At 36.8% G+C, this 18118-nt stretch overlaps 1 protein-coding gene across 1 annotated transcript; it reads right to left on the bottom strand.

The window, feature by feature from the left end:
- Positions 1 to 3890: 3890 nt before the first annotated feature.
- Positions 3891 to 17314, bottom strand: LOC137245371 (polyadenylate-binding protein 1-B). Its single transcript, XM_067775930.1, has 3 exons — positions 17175 to 17314; positions 11370 to 11443; positions 3891 to 4861 (listed from the first exon to the last, which is right to left on the bottom strand). Exons 1-3 carry the CDS (start codon positions 17193 to 17195, stop codon positions 4627 to 4629), a joined length of 330 nt encoding a protein of 109 aa, XP_067632031.1. The 5' UTR covers positions 17196 to 17314; the 3' UTR covers positions 3891 to 4626.
- Positions 17315 to 18118: the final 804 nt, after the last annotated feature.

Here is an 18118-nt window from a genome sequence, read left to right as displayed (position 1 = left end):
CGTCTTTTTCGCTTCATCTACCTCCATCTTCGTCTCATTCTATCACTTTCTCAGTCTACTTCTCCTTCTCTCTTTTCTCTTCTCTCAAGTTCTTCTCATTCTACTTCATCCCTTATTGCCTGTCCCAGAGAGCGGTATGTATTTTGTTCCAGTCCCAGTCCCACTCCGAGTCTCAGTCCCGGTCCTAGTCCTAATCTCAGTCTCCGTCTCAGGTCTACTTCCCGGAAAATGGATCGTAAATACTAATATAGGCAAATTTATATACCAAATTTCAGGCAAATCGAATAGGACGTATGTAAATAGGTATGTGGGTATAATTAATTCATGTCTTTATTTCGGTTTCGCATGCATATTTATCAGTTTTCCAGGTAGATGCGACTAAATCGAATATCACAATGAAAATTACTTTAGAACTCTCAGCAAGCGCTTTCATTTGATACCCATATTACCCACATATTCTAGGGGTATTCGGGTCCACGTTCTGGCCTATATCTCGAGACCCTAGTCACTCAGCGGTATAATATATTACTCTGGACTAAAGCACTCATCAACAGCTTTCATTTGATATTCATATTGTATTAACACTGGCTAGGCATTCACGGGCCAATGTTTTGGCCTATATCTCGAGACCCTGTACGTCGATCTCAACCAAACCTATGTAATAACCACCTAGTGAGGTATACGCAACTTGTGTGAAAGTTTGAACAAAATCGACCGACGCATTTCTTCAAACACTGGCGACGAACTGGCACATTTTAGCCTTTCTTTTTATATATATAGATTTTTATTTTTCACACTTCACTATAATATTAAAACGAAATGAAGTTATTCGTTGCTTTTGAAATTCGACTTAAAAATTCCACATGGAACAACTAAAGACTCTCTTGAATTAAAAAAAAATGTCTTAGTACGTATAAAGCGCGGGCCCCCTCAGATATCCCTGGCACGGGGGTAATCCCCCCAATTACCTCGCCCCCTCCCCCCCCCCCCCCCCGCCCCCCCTCCCCTCACCTCTTGTCGGGCCTGGTGATATGCTATACTTGGTATCGTTTGCTAGAATATTTTTTATTGTTAAGCACGTTGTTTAATTAAACACCAATCAATTACACGGAAGTATATCACAACTGATAATATGAGTGCCGATGCGTATACGTAACATTTTATTATTACGTATAAACATATAATTACAATAAAATAATATTGCGACTATAAACTGAGATATAACCTATTCTATATTTCAAGTTCGATCAAACTAAACACGGGGTGCAAAACAAATTAAAATCGGTTCAGTACTTTAGGAGTCCATCGCTGACAAACAATGTGACACGTGATTTTTATATTGAAACGAATTTACTGCAATTCCTCTTATTTGCAATCTTCTGCTAACGTTCGAATCACTAAACTGTTGAATAAATAACTCCAATATTGAAAAATGGAAAAATGGCCTTTATTACAGTACTTCACAATAAATAATACTGCTATTGCTCGCCAGATAGCGTCTTAATCAAAACTGCTCGTAGCGCCTCTATCTGTCGCTGCCTTTTATATCTACTCTTTGATTTCCTCGATCGCATCTTCTAGGCGCTTCCATTTCCAGAATCCACTAGTTGGCCATCAGCTATCAAATTTCTGAGATCTTTGGGAGTAAGAACTTCAAAAACTTCGGGTGAATCCCGTCAAAACCCGTGGCATTAGATTTTATGCTAAGTATAGCTTGAACACTCATCAACACTCTTAAAACTGAAAATAGACGCAGTAAACTACCTTTTTCATTGTAACGGTCATGACATATGTTACTATTGCATACCAACAAATCGACAAACTTTTCGTTTAAGTCGTTGATGTCCAGGGAATCATCATTGAAATTATTTTTAGTACCAAAACCTATTTCACGAATAAATATAAATATCGAGCCTATGGCTGAGTTGAATTGGCTTTCATAAAACACCAACTTTTGACGTTTAATGGCTTTTATTGCTTCCCTTCCCTTAAGTTTGAAATCATGGTATGCCTTCTCAGACCTGCATTGCTTCCATTTTAGATACGTTTAACAATCAACTCTTTTATTTGATGGTTAAACCATGGGCGGCTCTTGGTGCATTTTGACTTCAAAACTAAGGGCACAAACTTTTCAAACCCACAAATGTATATGCATGTAAAGAAAAAACTAATATGCATTCATTAATGTCGATATCCATCGATTAGATGACTAGCACAGTTGTGCATAAAAACATATAGTACCATTTTGCTTGCAACGATCTGTAAGTTTATGCCCACCTTATTGTATGTGTCGAAAATGTCTATGTGTGTAAATTGCGAATGTTATATCACTCTGCATATGTACATATCCATCTATCTTTCTTATCTGCAAAATAGGAAGTAAATTTTCACTCTCAACAAATTCGTAGTTAAAATAAATTTTCGTTTATTTTCATTTTCGTTATAAAATAATGGAAAATTTATATGAATTTATGTAATTTGTTGTATTTTTTTTAGTAATCTTGTAACATATCATATATCTTCATATAATTATTTACAAAACAAGTTTGGCTAGACAAAAAAGAGTGATCAAAGATTGGTAGCGATAGGTATATACCCTGTAGGTAAGTCAGTCACTTATAAAAATTTTTAGTTCCGAACTAGAATGTATGCACCGAATATGTACTAGTTCTATAGTAACTAGATTTTATTAAATTTAAAAATTGAGAGTTAGTGTTTTTATATACTAGGTATATTTCACATACATACTATCTACAAAAAAAAAAAACTACCATTAACTTCAAGGAGCTGCGAATTTGAGTATGCCTTCTTTCCACACACTTTATTTCCTTAAAAAAACTCTATAGCAGATAGATAAACAAATTGTTAGGAAAAGGGTTCTACAAAGAGAACTATTTCGCGATACATTGTAATGTTCAATAATATATCATTGTAATATAACATTGTTGAAATTTCGATATATTTAAATTTTAACAATTGTTTTTGTTTAAATTTTAACTTTGGAGTTGTATATATGTGACCTGGAATCATGAAAGGTACCTATTGTGCGAAACAAGTTTTCGAGAAAAATGCGTTTAAGGGTTTTGTTAACTTGGCTCTGTGTAGCGGCCGGCTGTTGTGAACGAATTTTGTAATTACAATTTAAGTAACTTCCCGATAAGCTACAAGCTTGAAACTTGGAATATTGTTCAGAACCCGATGACAATGCAATAATAAGAAAAAAATCTCCGATAGGTGGCGCATGGATCGAAATATTTCAAAAAATCGTATTTATGGTCCGATTTTGTTTAGATGCGATTTGTGAATCACTTAAAAATCACTCAAAAAGTGAACAACGGTATTTTCGCACAATAGGTCTCTTTCATGATTCCAGGTCACATATGTATATATCTTTTATATTATGTAGTCGACCATTTCAAGTTTGTCGTCGACTTTAAATAAATGGAAAAAATATTCAACATAGTACATTAAGATAATAACATGCAGGTTATATATCGCATTTTCGTCTATGTCAGAACTCTAGTTAAAATGAGAAATAATGTTTCCAACGCAGATTCAGAACTGTTTGTATTAAAAGCAATATGTTGAATTTCGGACTGGAACGGAATCAACCAAATAGTAACACAATAACAAATAGATCTAAGTTGTAAGGTTTTACACTAGTTTTAAATAGTACAAATAAAATGAATAGATCTAAACTAACGAATTTTTTTTATTAGTTGAGAACTATAGAGAAAGCGCTGATAAGAAAACCTGTTCGAAAGTGGAAATTTGTATCAAGTTCTAAACTACAGAAAAGGTAATGCAGCGGGAACCTTTCCCACCGCCTAGAATATCGCCATGTTAATTTTGTTGAAAAAATGTTAAAGAGATAGAGGGTGAATTAATAGTGATTCCGAATATAGCAAAAGCGCACCAGTGTTTAAATATAGCTTTTCCCTACAGGGTATTGACAAATGCGTATGTATGTATGTATGTAATTTTAGCTATCAGTCCCCGTGTTCCAATGAAACATGATCCAGTTATGGATAGAGATTTAACATGCAAACGCAACAACAATGTGAACCATATGGATCAATTTGTTGTTGCATTTGCATGTTAAATTTCTATCCGTATCTGGATCACGCTTCATTGGAACGTAACAAGTATGTATAAATTAACTAGTGTAGATACATATATACAAACAGGAAAATAGCATTGAAAAGAGAGTAAAAGTTAAATAAACTTAGGGAGTAGTAAAAGTATTTAAAGTTAAATAGAGCAGGATGAAATAGTCGAAAATATAAAATTAAAAGTTTGATGTCAGGTAAATATGAAATTTGTACAAATGAACAAACGTGCGTAAGTTACATTAATACTAAAACAAAAATGAAAAATTCATTAAAATACATAAAACAACTAAAAATTAACAAATATTAACAAACAATTAAAAACAATGCACTTTACAGTCAAATGCTAACATAAATTTATGTACGCTAAATACATACCTACATACATATATACAGTTGCGTTCATTTAATATGTACATAGCATAAGTAAAATATATAACTAAAAATAAAACTAAAGCATTGCTAAACGTAGATAACACCGTCATGTATGAGTGCCCAGCTCTAATCCTGCTCCCCATTACCATGGGTGCCATGCGCGCTTATGGAAATCATGTTCTTCTTCGATGTGATGATGCTCCTCTTGATGATGAATATGCACTGGTATATGCACTTCCTTCAAGACTGGCACATGCACTTCCTTAATAACTGGCACTTCTTTGATGACTTCTTTAACAACTTCTACTGGCACCTTCTTGATATGATGATGATGAATCGTATGAACTTTGTAGGGCACATGAATGGTGTGATGTTCACTGTTTTTGTATACAAAATGGGAGATAAAAGTAGAATTAGCGTTAGTTACGGAATCTTAATTCTTTATTAACAAATGTTTGCGGTTTTTTTTAATCTTGTGATAAGTATTAAGTCTGAAAAACATGAAGAAAATCTGTGACTGGTTTTTGAGGATATTTTGAGCGAATGTTATAGGTAATTTCTGTGTAAAAAGTATTTTTATATAAATTAGATTTACTTTTAAAGTATATTTATTACTAGAAAATAAGTAAGCACTTTTATGGAAACGGGCTTGGCGCCGTCAAAAAATCACAATCCCACGTAGACATTATAAGTAACTACACCACCCGAAATAACTACTAGGGACAAAGGCGAATTTTAAACAATCTTAGAAAAATAGCCCGTTTCAACCGGAAACTATGCATATTGCGAAGTATATAAAACAAGAAGAAAACAACAATATTATGGACCTAAAATAATAACAGATGCAATTCTACGTGGAATTGAGTTTACAAGAGTCTTTAGTACAGCGAGGTTAATCTTCGCCCATTCTTCTTGAATAGCCTTTTTTAGCTGGAGCAAGGTGTCACATTCGCGTCCATTCTTGTACACATTGTTGAAAACGATACCCCACAAATTTTCCACAGGATTTAGGTCTGAACTTAATGCTGGCCAACGTAATAAGGGAATATTTTTTGAAGTAAAAAAGGATTTCGTATGGTTGGATCTATGAATAGGGGCCTTGTTCTGTTGAAACATCCACGATTCACCATGTTTTTCCTCTGCGAAGCTGAACAATACTTCATCCAGCAGGTCTACATATTGCTCAGAGTTTATTTTATGCAAACTGAAACAAATTGGCTTTTTACCATTAAAGCTGAAAGCAGCCCATATCATGAGGGAGCCACCTTTAAAATTGCGCGAGTAACCGGTTTGAATTGGAGCGCGAACATCGAGCCAAAACTATTGATTATCATCCGGACCATCGAGGTTGAACTTCTTCTCGTCGTTGAAAATAACGGATTGCCATTCATCATCCCAAAATGTATAAGTTTCAGCAAACTCTAAAATCTCTCCTTTATGCCGTTGCAGTAACTTAGGTTTGGCAAATCGGTTTCGGTATTTGAGGATAGAATCCTTACTCAAAATTTGTTGTATTCTTCTCGTTGTCACATTTAGAGATAGCCCACATCTAATTTGCTGGGGCTTATATTTCTATTCACGGTATATAACAACAAAAATTGTTAATACATCCCAGAGCAATAATGATAAAAATAATTATTGTTAGGCCTTGAGCTCGATTCAAACTCGTGTTTTTGTTTTTTGTTTCACCGAAATTCGCGTAAGTGAATTAGGCGCATATAAGTGTGATCATAGCAAAAAGTATTACAGCGTTAAAGGGGCAAAAAATATTCTTGCTAACTAAAATTCAAGGACCACAAGATTTGAGGGGTCAAAAAATCGTTTGCGAGGCAGACAGGCTAGTACCAGAAGGTGCTTTTAACGAGGCTCGCCGGATTCATATGCGACAAAGGACTGCCCACTCTGCAAAACTCCACCAACTTTTGATAAGTGATTCTGCTGTTGCAGCATAAAAAAAATAAAAAAAAACTGTAAGGCGCGAAAACCTCCGAATAGATTGTAGGCCGAACTTCTCTTCCAATTTGCGTCGTGCTCTCTTTAATTTTTCCTACCATTTTGCGGAACAGGACCAACTTGTCTAATACCGACTCCGAACGGCATCTGCAATGCAGATGGGTTTTCACTGAGAGCTTTTCATGGCAGAAATACACTGGGAGTAATTGCCAAACACTGCCGAGGGGCGACCCCGCTTAGAAACGTTTTCTTCTATTTGAAAAAACTTGCTTCTAAAATTTTGATATTGCTTTGCCCGCGCATGAACCCAGGATCTTCGGTGTGGCAGGCAGAGCACGCTATCATTACACCACGGCGGCCGCTGCAAAAGCAACAGCAAGAACAAAAAGCTGCAGCAATTGTCAATAGCTCTGAGCGTGTATTACTATAGAATATTGTAACGAATTTACTGCAAATCCTCTTATTTGCCCTTTTGCTAAGTTCGTATCGCTAAACTGTTGAATAAATAACTCCAATATTGAATAATGGAAAAATGGCCTTTATTAAAGTATTTCACAATAACACTTATACTTTGCAACTAGCTGGCTTAATAACCAAACTGATTGATAGCTTAAATGAAACTGATCTATTGCCCGACAGATAGCGTGTTAACTGAAACTGCCCATAGCGCCTCTACCGCTGATGCTTTTATACTCTGTGATTTCCTCGTGGCATCTTCTAGGCGCTTCCAGAATTTTACTTAGTTAGTTATAAATTTCTCAGCTACAACTACAGATGTATAATTTTTATAGCTTCTCTCATACCCCATGCGCTTGTATGTGTGAGCGACACTTCCACAATCACAATTGCATACCTTTAGGAGCATTTCAGATAAGATATCTGCATGTGCTTGTGCGTTGCTCTCAGCTGCGTGTACCTACATATGTGTAGACATAATGATTGATCTATAGATGTGCATGCAAGGGCTGCTTAGCATCGGCTTAGAGATGGCAGCACCCCTTAGTGTTGCTAATATTCGTAACAATATCATTCGGATTTCACCCTAGAGTAGCACATTGTTATTGAATAATATCGTGACGGTATGCATGGGCGATGGCGAAATACTTCAAGAAATGCGTTGTCTTCATTCGAATGATTTTCAATTAACAACTTTGTCGCTTTGATGTGACCATTTAGATGCCATTTCGAAACATGAAACCAAAAGTTTTCCCCAAATTGTGGTAGACTCTTTTGTTCGGAATCATAGCAATATTATTTTGGGTATTGAAGTTATTGACGTTGGGGTTGATTAGCGAAATTTATTGAGCGCCGCTGGTTTACTTCAAGGTGTTAGGCCGTATGTGGCTGCTATCTCAAATTTTTCATCTTATAGATGACTAATACGTGTCCTCAATGGACGTCATGGACCATGTGAACCCGTCTTAAGAAGGAAACTAAACATCATCTAATACAGTATATATAAGTATAAATATAATTTCCCAACATTTTAATTTCGAGACATTCGTGTTTATGGCATAAGAATGACGATACTTCCATTACACTTAAGCCAATTGAAACAAATTAAAAGTGAAAATGTTTAAATTATTCCACAGTTACAATGATTGCAACAACAAAAGAGTTAACAATTTACGTAAGACCAGGAGCCAAGCATGCGCAACATTACGTCGCTGCTGCTGCGGCTGCTTAGCCTGTTTCACAATTACTTGACTAACTATCTGATTATATATCTTAGCTTAAATATGTGAACGTTGGCCCATTCATACTCATAGTTAGCTACGAATATGTGTATTTGTATTTGTTTGTTCGTTAAGTCAATTGGCAGCAGACCAATGTTCGACTGTTTATCAATAATTTATGCTTATCACAGCTAATTATTTTGTTTTTGTTAGAGTAACAGGTAAAAACAGACCCAGAAATTCCTCGGCACGCAACTTGTCTTTTTATTGGAGTCGATCGATTACCTATTGTTGTATGTATTAAGTAATTTTTTCTTTTACTCATATTTATGTACAACTGCGAGTAAAAAAATAGCAACAAATATTTTTTTAAAACTTTTTCTTATATTTTCTTTCTTCTCCATATTTTTGTTAGTTTAAACAAAAGATTGTACATTACTATATAATTATAACAAAAACAAAAAAAATCCAAAATTTGAGAAATGTCTAAAAATATGAATGCGAATTTAAAAGTTGTGTTTCATAGTTCCGTGAGACTTTCTGAGTATGAATTTTGAAGTCCAACTCATGTTGAGCGAACAAAGTACAAGATTCGTAAAATTTGCAATAAATTTTTACACTACAAAAAATTCCTCAAAATTCTCTGTTTAGATTAATGAGTTCGGCTGATACTGTCATTGTGGTAATTTGGCTTATACTCTGTTGTTGTTGTAATAGTTGTAGCTATAAGGACATCCCCAAAGACCTTGTGGAGTGTTATTAATGTTGATGGTTCTTTGCCGGATGCAGATCCGCTACCTTCCCGTGACAAGCACCATAAAGGTACTAGCCCGACCATCTCGGGAACGATTTGGTATGACCACATGAGACCTACTAGGCCATAACGCCCTCCCACCCCCTAGATCCATCTCGAGTTCGGGGTCGCCAGTGCCTCGTCTGTTTATGAAACAGGATTTGCCATTGGTAGTGAGGTTGGCAGCCCCTTGACAGGGGTTGCGCTACACAACCCCTTCAATCAATTTGGTATTTTAGTCGCCTCTTACGACAGGCATACCTATCGGGGGTATATTCTAGGCCCCTCACTCATTGGGGGTGGCTTATACTCTCGTTTCTGGTAGTATAAATATTTTGGCCTGCCTTTGCCATCGCCACTCAATCCAGTGTCGCCAGAACTGCATTGTTTCCCAGTTAATAATGGTTTCCCAAGTTTGTACCTTTTTGAGTCCCTAGAAAAGCCCAGAGCCCACCATATAATGCTGTTAAAGCACCCTGCTTGGCTAGACTGTCTGCCTTTTAATTCATGTCGCTGTTGGACTGGAACCGATCCTAACAAAACCTTGTTTTTGGCTTCCATACCATTAAGGATTCCAGTGCATTCATCCTATAGCTAAAATATAATTGCGTTAGACTGCTAGGCACCTAAAGCTGCCTGGCTGTCTGACGTAATAAGCATATTCGTCAGAGATAAACCTCTTCGTGGGGATACTCTACCACAAACTTCTGTTGCATGGATTTCTGCCTGGAAATTAATAGGGAAGCATACCATTGGCCGTTAGATTCTGAACATAGAGGTTTAGATTTGCTTATGCCCTGCCATGTTTCCACTCTTTAATTTAGAGATATTTTTAAGTCTAAGTGCAGCAAGTGTTGCCTCTTTCTCTTTTAGAATAGGGAAGGGAGGTATTCCCACTATCAAGGGATGTTCTCATCGCACCCATTATGTCAATACAAACTGGTTGATGCAGCTGACTTAATTTTGTTGTTGCTGTTCTTAGCGTATTCCTTGGTCCCCAAACTAAGGAAGTATATGTTACTATTGGCTTCACAGTAGTATTAAATGTCCAGTATACCAATTTGGAAGATATCCCCCATTTTTTGCCATAGAATCAAATGCAGGCGAAGGAAGCTCTTGTTGCTTTATTTAAGGCAACATCTAGATGAGCATACCACGTGAGGGTTCTGTTTAGTGTAGCCACAAGTTATTTTGCTTTTCTATTGAAATTCGGATTTCAGTGCCATCCAGGGAGGATTCTGGCATAGATAGTTAGTTCTCTTATTGGGTGACAAGCATTAAACAGTTTTGTTAGGATTGATAGACAATCCGTTGGTACCACATCACCATTATATGATGCACAGGGCTTGTTGCATGCGGTTTGATATAATTTCCTCGTTCATATCGGTGATGCAGATTACTAAGTCATCCGCATTTCCTTGTATGACAAATCCATTGGAATTCAATAACTGAAGAATGGCATCTTTGACTAAGGTTTACAGGAGAGGAGAAAGTACATCCCCATGAGGACATCCCCTAGTAGTCACAACTTACTCAATTTTATCTCCCAACTCCATACTGATTTTTCTACTCTTTGGCATGAATAGTACACAGCGAATAGTTATTGTGCTTATCTGCTTCCCAATCATATACTGTTCGATAGTTTCATGTGCCAGCTTATCGGATTCCGCTGAAATGTCAATGAAAGCCTTTTAATTTTTTTCCGTGATACTATTAATAGCCATATCTGTGCGTTTTTCTGACTGATAGGCAAATTGATTGCTACACAGAGGGAGTTTGTTTAGGTTAGTTTCCCTAATGTGCGTATAAATGCCCTGAAAGAGAAGCGATCTAAGGCAAATTGGTCGATACACAAAGGCAATTGGTCGGATTTTGCCCGGCTTTGATTTAAATAAGATTTTAACTTCTGTCCAGATGTTCGGAATGTATCCAAGCAGGACTGTTGCCTAATATGACATAGATTAGGCTGAGGCTATATGTTCTTTTCCTGCTATAGCAGATAGGAACAGACCCCGTCCGGTCCTGGTAACTTGAATGGGCTGAAAGTAGACAAAGCCCATTACATTCGCTTGACAGTAGTGAGATTTGTTACTAGGCTTATGGTGAGCAAGCCTCCCATTATATGTGAGTCTTGAGAGCAAACGAAAAAATTTAATAAAAGGAAATTACTGTTACAATTTTTTTAGTAATTTTAGCTGCAGTTGCTTTACTCCAAGCTGTATGTATATCTGTGTTGATGTGTTAACAAATAAGAAATTAATTAAAAATCAATCGGGACTTTTCTCGATGATTACTTTGACATTGTGATGTGACTCAACTTCAGGTTGTTGGCCGGTCTATTGTGTTAAACAAAAAATTTTAAATAGAGCTTATTAAAAGGCAATGAATGTGATTTCAAAAAAGCTGTTTTGAATAAAAATTAATTTTTTTACTTAAGAGGAATTTTTTTGTTGTAATACTTACTGTTTACCACCACCACCAAAGAAGCTTGGATTTGGCGCACAGTAGGCAAGTGCAAGGAGTGTGCTGAAGATCACCTGAAAAGATGAAAAAACAAGGTATAATATTTGTTATTTCAAGACGTGTAGGTTGTGAAAAAAATTGTTATTCGTTTAAACCCGAAAAATGCCCAGTTCACCTTGTAAATATCATGAGAGTGTGGCTAGGAATTACGACTTTGTGAGGAATTGCACTTATCTTCCTAAGACGCCAGCCAGTTTTTACGTGTGAACCAAAATTTGTGTAATGAGGAGCCTTCGTCATAGCTTAAAGTAATATTTAAGGGTTGCAATAAACTTATCTACGTCCGGCAATCTTGTAGAGCGGCTCGAGTAGTTTTCATGCCGAAAGCGGAAAAACCCAGTCACCTTCATTTGAAAGACTACAGGTCTGTTAGTTTGACATATTTTCTGACCAAAACCTTAGAGAGATTAATAGATGTGCATATAAAATCAAAAAGGAATGAGGAATTATTTTCTTCACCACAACATGCCAAGGTCAGCCAGTCGCTATTGCTTTTTATAGGGTGCTCATGAACACTTAGAAACATCAGAAATATGGCCTAGCTGTTTTCTGGACATTGCCGAAGCTTTCAAAAATGTCTCGTAATGAGCAATCATGAACAGCCTGTAATCGATTGAATCATACGGCCTTAACAAATTGAAACGGCTCCATGTTAAGCTGTATAATGATCACGTCGCAATGAAGTTCATGCGAGGCAATAAAATCTGTAAACAGAGGAACGCCGCAATTACTTAAGTGGTTGGACGGAAGACCAGTCAAATTTACGGCATATGCAGATGATGTTTCAGTCATCATAAGCGGCAGATGCCTCACAACATCCAGTTCACTGATGGATCAGGTACTTCGAGATGTACATGCCTAGAAGGTTTCATGTGGTCGTACCAAATCGTTCCCGATATGGCCGGGATAGTGCCTTAATGCGGCAAAGGGCCATCAAAATCGATAAGACTCCCCAAGGCCTTCGGGTGTGTCCTTATCGCTACAACAACAACAAGTGCTTTAGTTAAATAAAAACTTGTATTTTAACCGAAACTTTCCTTACTTATTTATCTAGACCACACAACACTCGCCACAAAGGTTCTGATACACTTGCAAGGTTAGTATTAGGGATGTAACGGAAGCGAGCTTACCGGAACCGGAATTGGAATCGGTACATACAAATACGCTTATAAAAATGTAATGAAAGATTTTCAATTCGGCAGAGTCAAATAGAAAAAAATTATTGCAGCAGACAAATCAAATGAGCGCTTCTGTCACCTCTATATGATCTTCCAGTTCAGTTCCAGGTTGATCAGTTGGCCTCCGTTATACTTACTAATTCAAACAGCCAGAACCGAAATCGGAAAGAAACTCTATTACATTCTTAGTTGATATGGCTTGAGTACATCTGTAATGAAATTATTATCGGAAAAGTTCGTGTCCTAAGTCTTTCATTATCCAACATATATACGAAGGACGAATGCGGTAAGGCACCTATAAAATGAAAATGACTTTGATTGCCTGTAATAAAATTAATTGAATTGTGGTATATTCCACTACTTAGAACTTAAAATTGAATGGACAAAATGTGATACGTTCCTTATGTGGATTTGGACTTAGATATCCTGTGAAGGTTAAGATAAAGAAAATAAATGTTTAACAGGTACCGCTGCAGGTGCAAATTGTGTACTAGAGATATACCCTTAATGGAACTCTGTTACGCTCTTTATGTGGCATTATCTGTCACAAACTATATTGATAGGAAAACTATCGCCAAGTGGTTACAGAATTAACTACGCCTGGAATGTGTTAGTGAATCTAAGCTATAAAAAGAAAGGTATCGAAGGGTTTATCATAAATATTGACCAAAATATAGACTTGTACAATCATTAATTGCTTTTCGATAATATCAGATTCAAACTAAACTAATTGCCGTAGGCCCCGTTTATAGAAAATTTTGGTTTAGTTCGATTTGGCTCGGAGCAATCACCCAACCTGCGCGTAAATGATAGCGCTGTGATGTTTTTACTAATATTTATCTTAACCGCTTCTTAAAATATGTACCTAATTTTAGCTCCGTATAGCTTAAGTGCTGGGATTTCCTTTAAGAATTGCTCGGTGGTTTCTGCATGGGCTACATTTAGTTATAGTCAAGAAATTACTAGCCAGTTGGGTTTATTGTATCGAATGAAATTTAAAGCTAGAATATTCCATGATTTATTTGAGTTATCTCTTCGAAGCTGTTTAGAATGATATTTATATAAGATCGTATGGAATATCTTAAGTTATAGTTTTCAAATGCCACGCTGATGTATGAAAGTTTCACTACAGGTACTTCCCAGGAAAATGCAGGTTTGGCTGGTTGGAACTGACTGACCAAATAACAAAAAAAAAAAAAAAAAAAATTAGTTACCAGGGCTAGAGTACTGAAATAACTCTGATCTCTTGACCAACACTAAAATGGTATAGTTTCATTGCAGCTTCGAGATCTGACATCTGCACCTCTTAGATCTATTGTCACTTACCAGACCTAACTTATAAACATGCAAAGTATTAAAAATGTTCTGTAGTGCTACCAGAAATTTCGCAAAAACCCAAAAACGCATTCAATAACCACGAACAGTTAATAAAATAAGTGTACTCTTTAACGCATTCACTACCTCTTCATATAGTTTGGAACTATTGGTAAAAACCAATATTGTTTTTCGCCAATTTCGTACTTTCGGTTTATCCACCTACCTTGTACATTGTAGTTTTAATATCCCTATTAAAGGGCAAGGCCGAATGTTTGTGCTCAAGCTGCTCGTAGTTTTTGGGTTAGGTTATGTTAAGTGGTAACCACCCAAGTGAGGGAAACCATAAAATAACTACGACTTAAACTTCGCCCTTATGTAAGTTCATCTACGAGCAACCTATACCTTTGGAGATCCTAAGTTAATAAGATTCCAGCATGTAGCTATAGCGGGGGGGGGGGGGCTTTACAGCGCATTGAGATGCACTGCATGGACTTCCAATGGACAGTGACCCGTCAAAATCACAATTACCATTGCTAAATGAGTATTGGTGCAACCAATAATTTCAGCAGACTACCTGCCATCAACTTCCGGGCGGAATAATCTTGCGACCTTGCAAGAGGCAATGACCCAGTGTAAGCTTAGGTTGAAGGCCAATCTATAGAGGAGCTGACCATAGGTAGACAGTGGAACTCCGCTCCCGTTACAAATGTTTTCATCCGGTTAAGTTGTACTCTTGCGCGATAGGAGAACCGCGCGAAAATTGCCGAGAATTGCTAAGAATTGGGTCCCATATGATCTTAAAATAGTTCGACGCAATCATAAGTGAAGTCAGGCACTCCCATGCCACCCTTGATTGCACCACCTTGTACTCAGGGCTTTAATAGCAACTCAAACTTGCGGCGGAGTTGGATCCTGTAGCTACTTGGGCGACCCGAGTCACAGTAGATATGACGTATGAAACAATTTCTTAAACTCCACGGGGATGATTCTAGAAATCCTTTAACACTTCTTAATATACTAAATTTACATAAAATCGAAATATTTTCATGCTTTTATAAATCGGCTGCCTCTTGAGTTGGTAGTAAAAATATGTTAATATGCATATTTCCGGCACACCAGGCAGAGATTGTAACATTGAGCTGCAGCTCTATTTACTTGCGAACTTAAAACTGAAGTTTTTAAGTTTTTGGAGTGGTGCAATAATTCGTAGATCAAATCAGATTGTGTGACGTACAAGTTTTCTTCGAAACTCTTACAAAGGACCTGCATGCGCCAGAGAGACGGTAGGGAATTGAAAAGAAAGGTCCTCCCTCTGCAAACGAAAAGCATGCTCTACAAGTCACTTCGCACTCATCCTCCTATATTGTGCAGAAGAAAGTTCTTCGAAGTTTTACGTTACCGAAGAAGATCTAATGGTGAGTTGTACAAATTTAATATAGGCATAAACATAGTCCAGTCAATTAAAACACAGCGGCTACGCTGGCTAGACCATGTTATGCAAATGAAAGATGATGCTCCGGCTAAAAAATTATTTTTATCGGTACCCGCCTATGGAAGTAGACGAAGGGGGTGGCCTCCACCACGCTGGAAGGATAAGGTGGAAAACGATTTCAATTCCCTTTGTGTAACCAATTGGCACCAGTTAACCCAGCGAAGAAACGGCTGACACGCCTTTTTGGATGGCCATAATCGTTTAAACGGTTAGCGCAAATTGAGTTAGTAAGTATTCATAAGATCAAACGACTTCCGCTGTTACTCAGCAACAATTCGGTTGCAAAATATACAGATGCTGCACTTATTCATCTTGCGGTGGAACTCAGCAACATATCTTGTCTAGTAAGTTCTTGTTGTTTGAGTAAGGGACTCACTCATAGTGGACAACTATTTGCTCTTATTAATAATAATTTTAAGATTCTGAAGAACTTTTTTGCGATGAGCAGCCTTTAATTGATTTCTACAAGTAGGCGTTTTGATCTGCTCATCAGGAGTAAAATGCATTTTTATTATAGAACAAGTAAAGAAGGCTAAGTTCGGGTGTAGCCGAACATTACATACTCAGCTGCCAAATTACAGCTTGCAAAACTTTTAAGTAACCTTCTTTTAAAAGTGGGCGTTTTCACGCCCATTTTCAAAAATTTTACTAATTTTCTACTCTGCGTCATAAGGTCAACCCACCTACCAAGTTTCATTGCTTTATCTGTCTTTGGTAATGAATTATCGCACTTTCTCGGTTTTCCGAAATTTGTTATATTGAAAAAGTGGGCGTGGTTATAGTCCGATTTCGTTCATTTTAAAAATCAATCTGAGATGAGTGCCCAGGAACTTACGTACCACATTTAATTAAGATACCTCAAAATTTACTCATGTTATCGTGTTTACGGACAGACGGACGGACGGGCGGACGGACATGGCTAAATGAATTTCTTTTTTCGCGCACATCATTTTGATATATAAAAGTTTATATCTCTCTCGATAAGTTTATGCCGTTACGAGGTACCGTTATGCGAACAAAATTAATATACTCTGTGAGCTCTGCTCAGCTGAGTATAAAAAGACAAATGGGAGGACTTCCTGATCACTTCTTAGGGGCAAGAAGGTACAACCTACTTGCTTTTGGGCAAGCATTGAACTAAATTAGGTCGGTGTGGCTGTTGCAGATCATCCTGCATTCTGAACTTCCTACATTTACTATCAACCAATCTCTGCTGCACTCTGTGTGTTAGAAAGTTCTGTATATTTGGCCACACGAGATATCATCTTAATTTTGTTGGTCTGGCAATTATGTCTCCATCATATTAAGTGCTCCAGTTTTATGATTCAACCAAGCAAAGAAGGGAGCTTTAATTGGTATTCAACAAACATCATTTTGCCTCATATCCATTGACTGTGAGTTTCAACACTGTCCAAATATTTTTATGCAACACTCAATTAGATCACAATTACAAAAATCCGTTAGCGGCAATTAACTTATTTTCACACTAAAAAATTAGGTCACATTCACTTTTGTCTTGTATTATGTATAGACATTTCACTTAGTTCATATTTTGTTGCAATAAATTTTGTATCGAATATTTGGTATTTTATAACACTTTTTATTTCCTTTTGCTCCTTCGATTTGTAGTGCCACAAATGTTTCAATGCAATACAGTTTTTTTTTAATCCTTTAACACAATTCGTTTTGTTGGCTTTCGTATATCAAACTGCCTTTATACAAGCGCTACACTGTAAAAAATCAATTCCAAACACTTACGAAAACTTTCAGTGCATTCATATTTGGGGCTGCGATAAGCGTCAGATTTGTTTTGGTAAAAACTTATAAAAAGTAGCCAGTAACTTTAAACCGACGTTGCAATATGAAGCAGCAACTAAATTGTACTGATAACCGTACAATGGGTCTATGATGTTTTTATATGTTGCGCGCATGCGCCATGTCCATAAAACAAATCAACATACAAACAAGTGCATGTAGAGTAGAGAAGCCAAATCAACAACAGTGGTGGCTATTATTAGTGACGGCAGTATGCTAGTTACTTTGGGTTTTCTCTCATTTCACTTTTTGATAATTTACTATGTTGCGGCAATGCACATACATAAACACATTTGTAGCTGCCGCCGGGACTGCATTGGTTGGGTTGTATAAAATTGTGAAATATTGAGCAAAAATTTAATTTGGCAAAGGCGGAATAAAATTCAGAGTAGTGATTATAATTTGAGTCAATAGTAACAAAGAAGAAATAGGAGTAGCATGATACACTTGTACGTAGGTATGTATGCATTTATGTTTGTATGTATGTGTGTTAGAGCGGGTCAAATTTTTTTTCCATCAGGAGTATATCAAAAACGTAATCTGCAGATGATTCTAAGAAAAATTTCTGAAGCACTATAGCTCTAAGTTCGATTTCGAGTCCCCGACTTTATCAAAATAGATATTTTGCCATATGAATGTAGGGTTTGGCCAAAAAATCTTCATAGCTGCTGAGACATTTATAGGAAAAATATCACATTGGGCTTACTTTAAAGGTACTTTACGTACATTTCAGAATCTGTATTAATATCTATAGTAGAGATATCAGGCTTGAATTATGAGAGGTTAGGTTAGGTTGAACTGGCCGGTCCATGAGGACTTCACATAGACTGAATATGTTCGTAGTGTTACCAGAAGTTCGTTTTAACGACCAAACTGAAAAACCCTAT

Source organism: Eurosta solidaginis, chromosome 3, assembly GCF_040869045.1.
Source record: "Eurosta solidaginis isolate ZX-2024a chromosome 3, ASM4086904v1, whole genome shotgun sequence".
NCBI classification, from domain to species: Eukaryota; Metazoa; Arthropoda; class Insecta; order Diptera; family Tephritidae; genus Eurosta; species Eurosta solidaginis.
The sequence above is the reverse complement of the archived record's forward strand: the minus strand, read 5'-3'. Positions and strand labels throughout refer to the sequence as shown.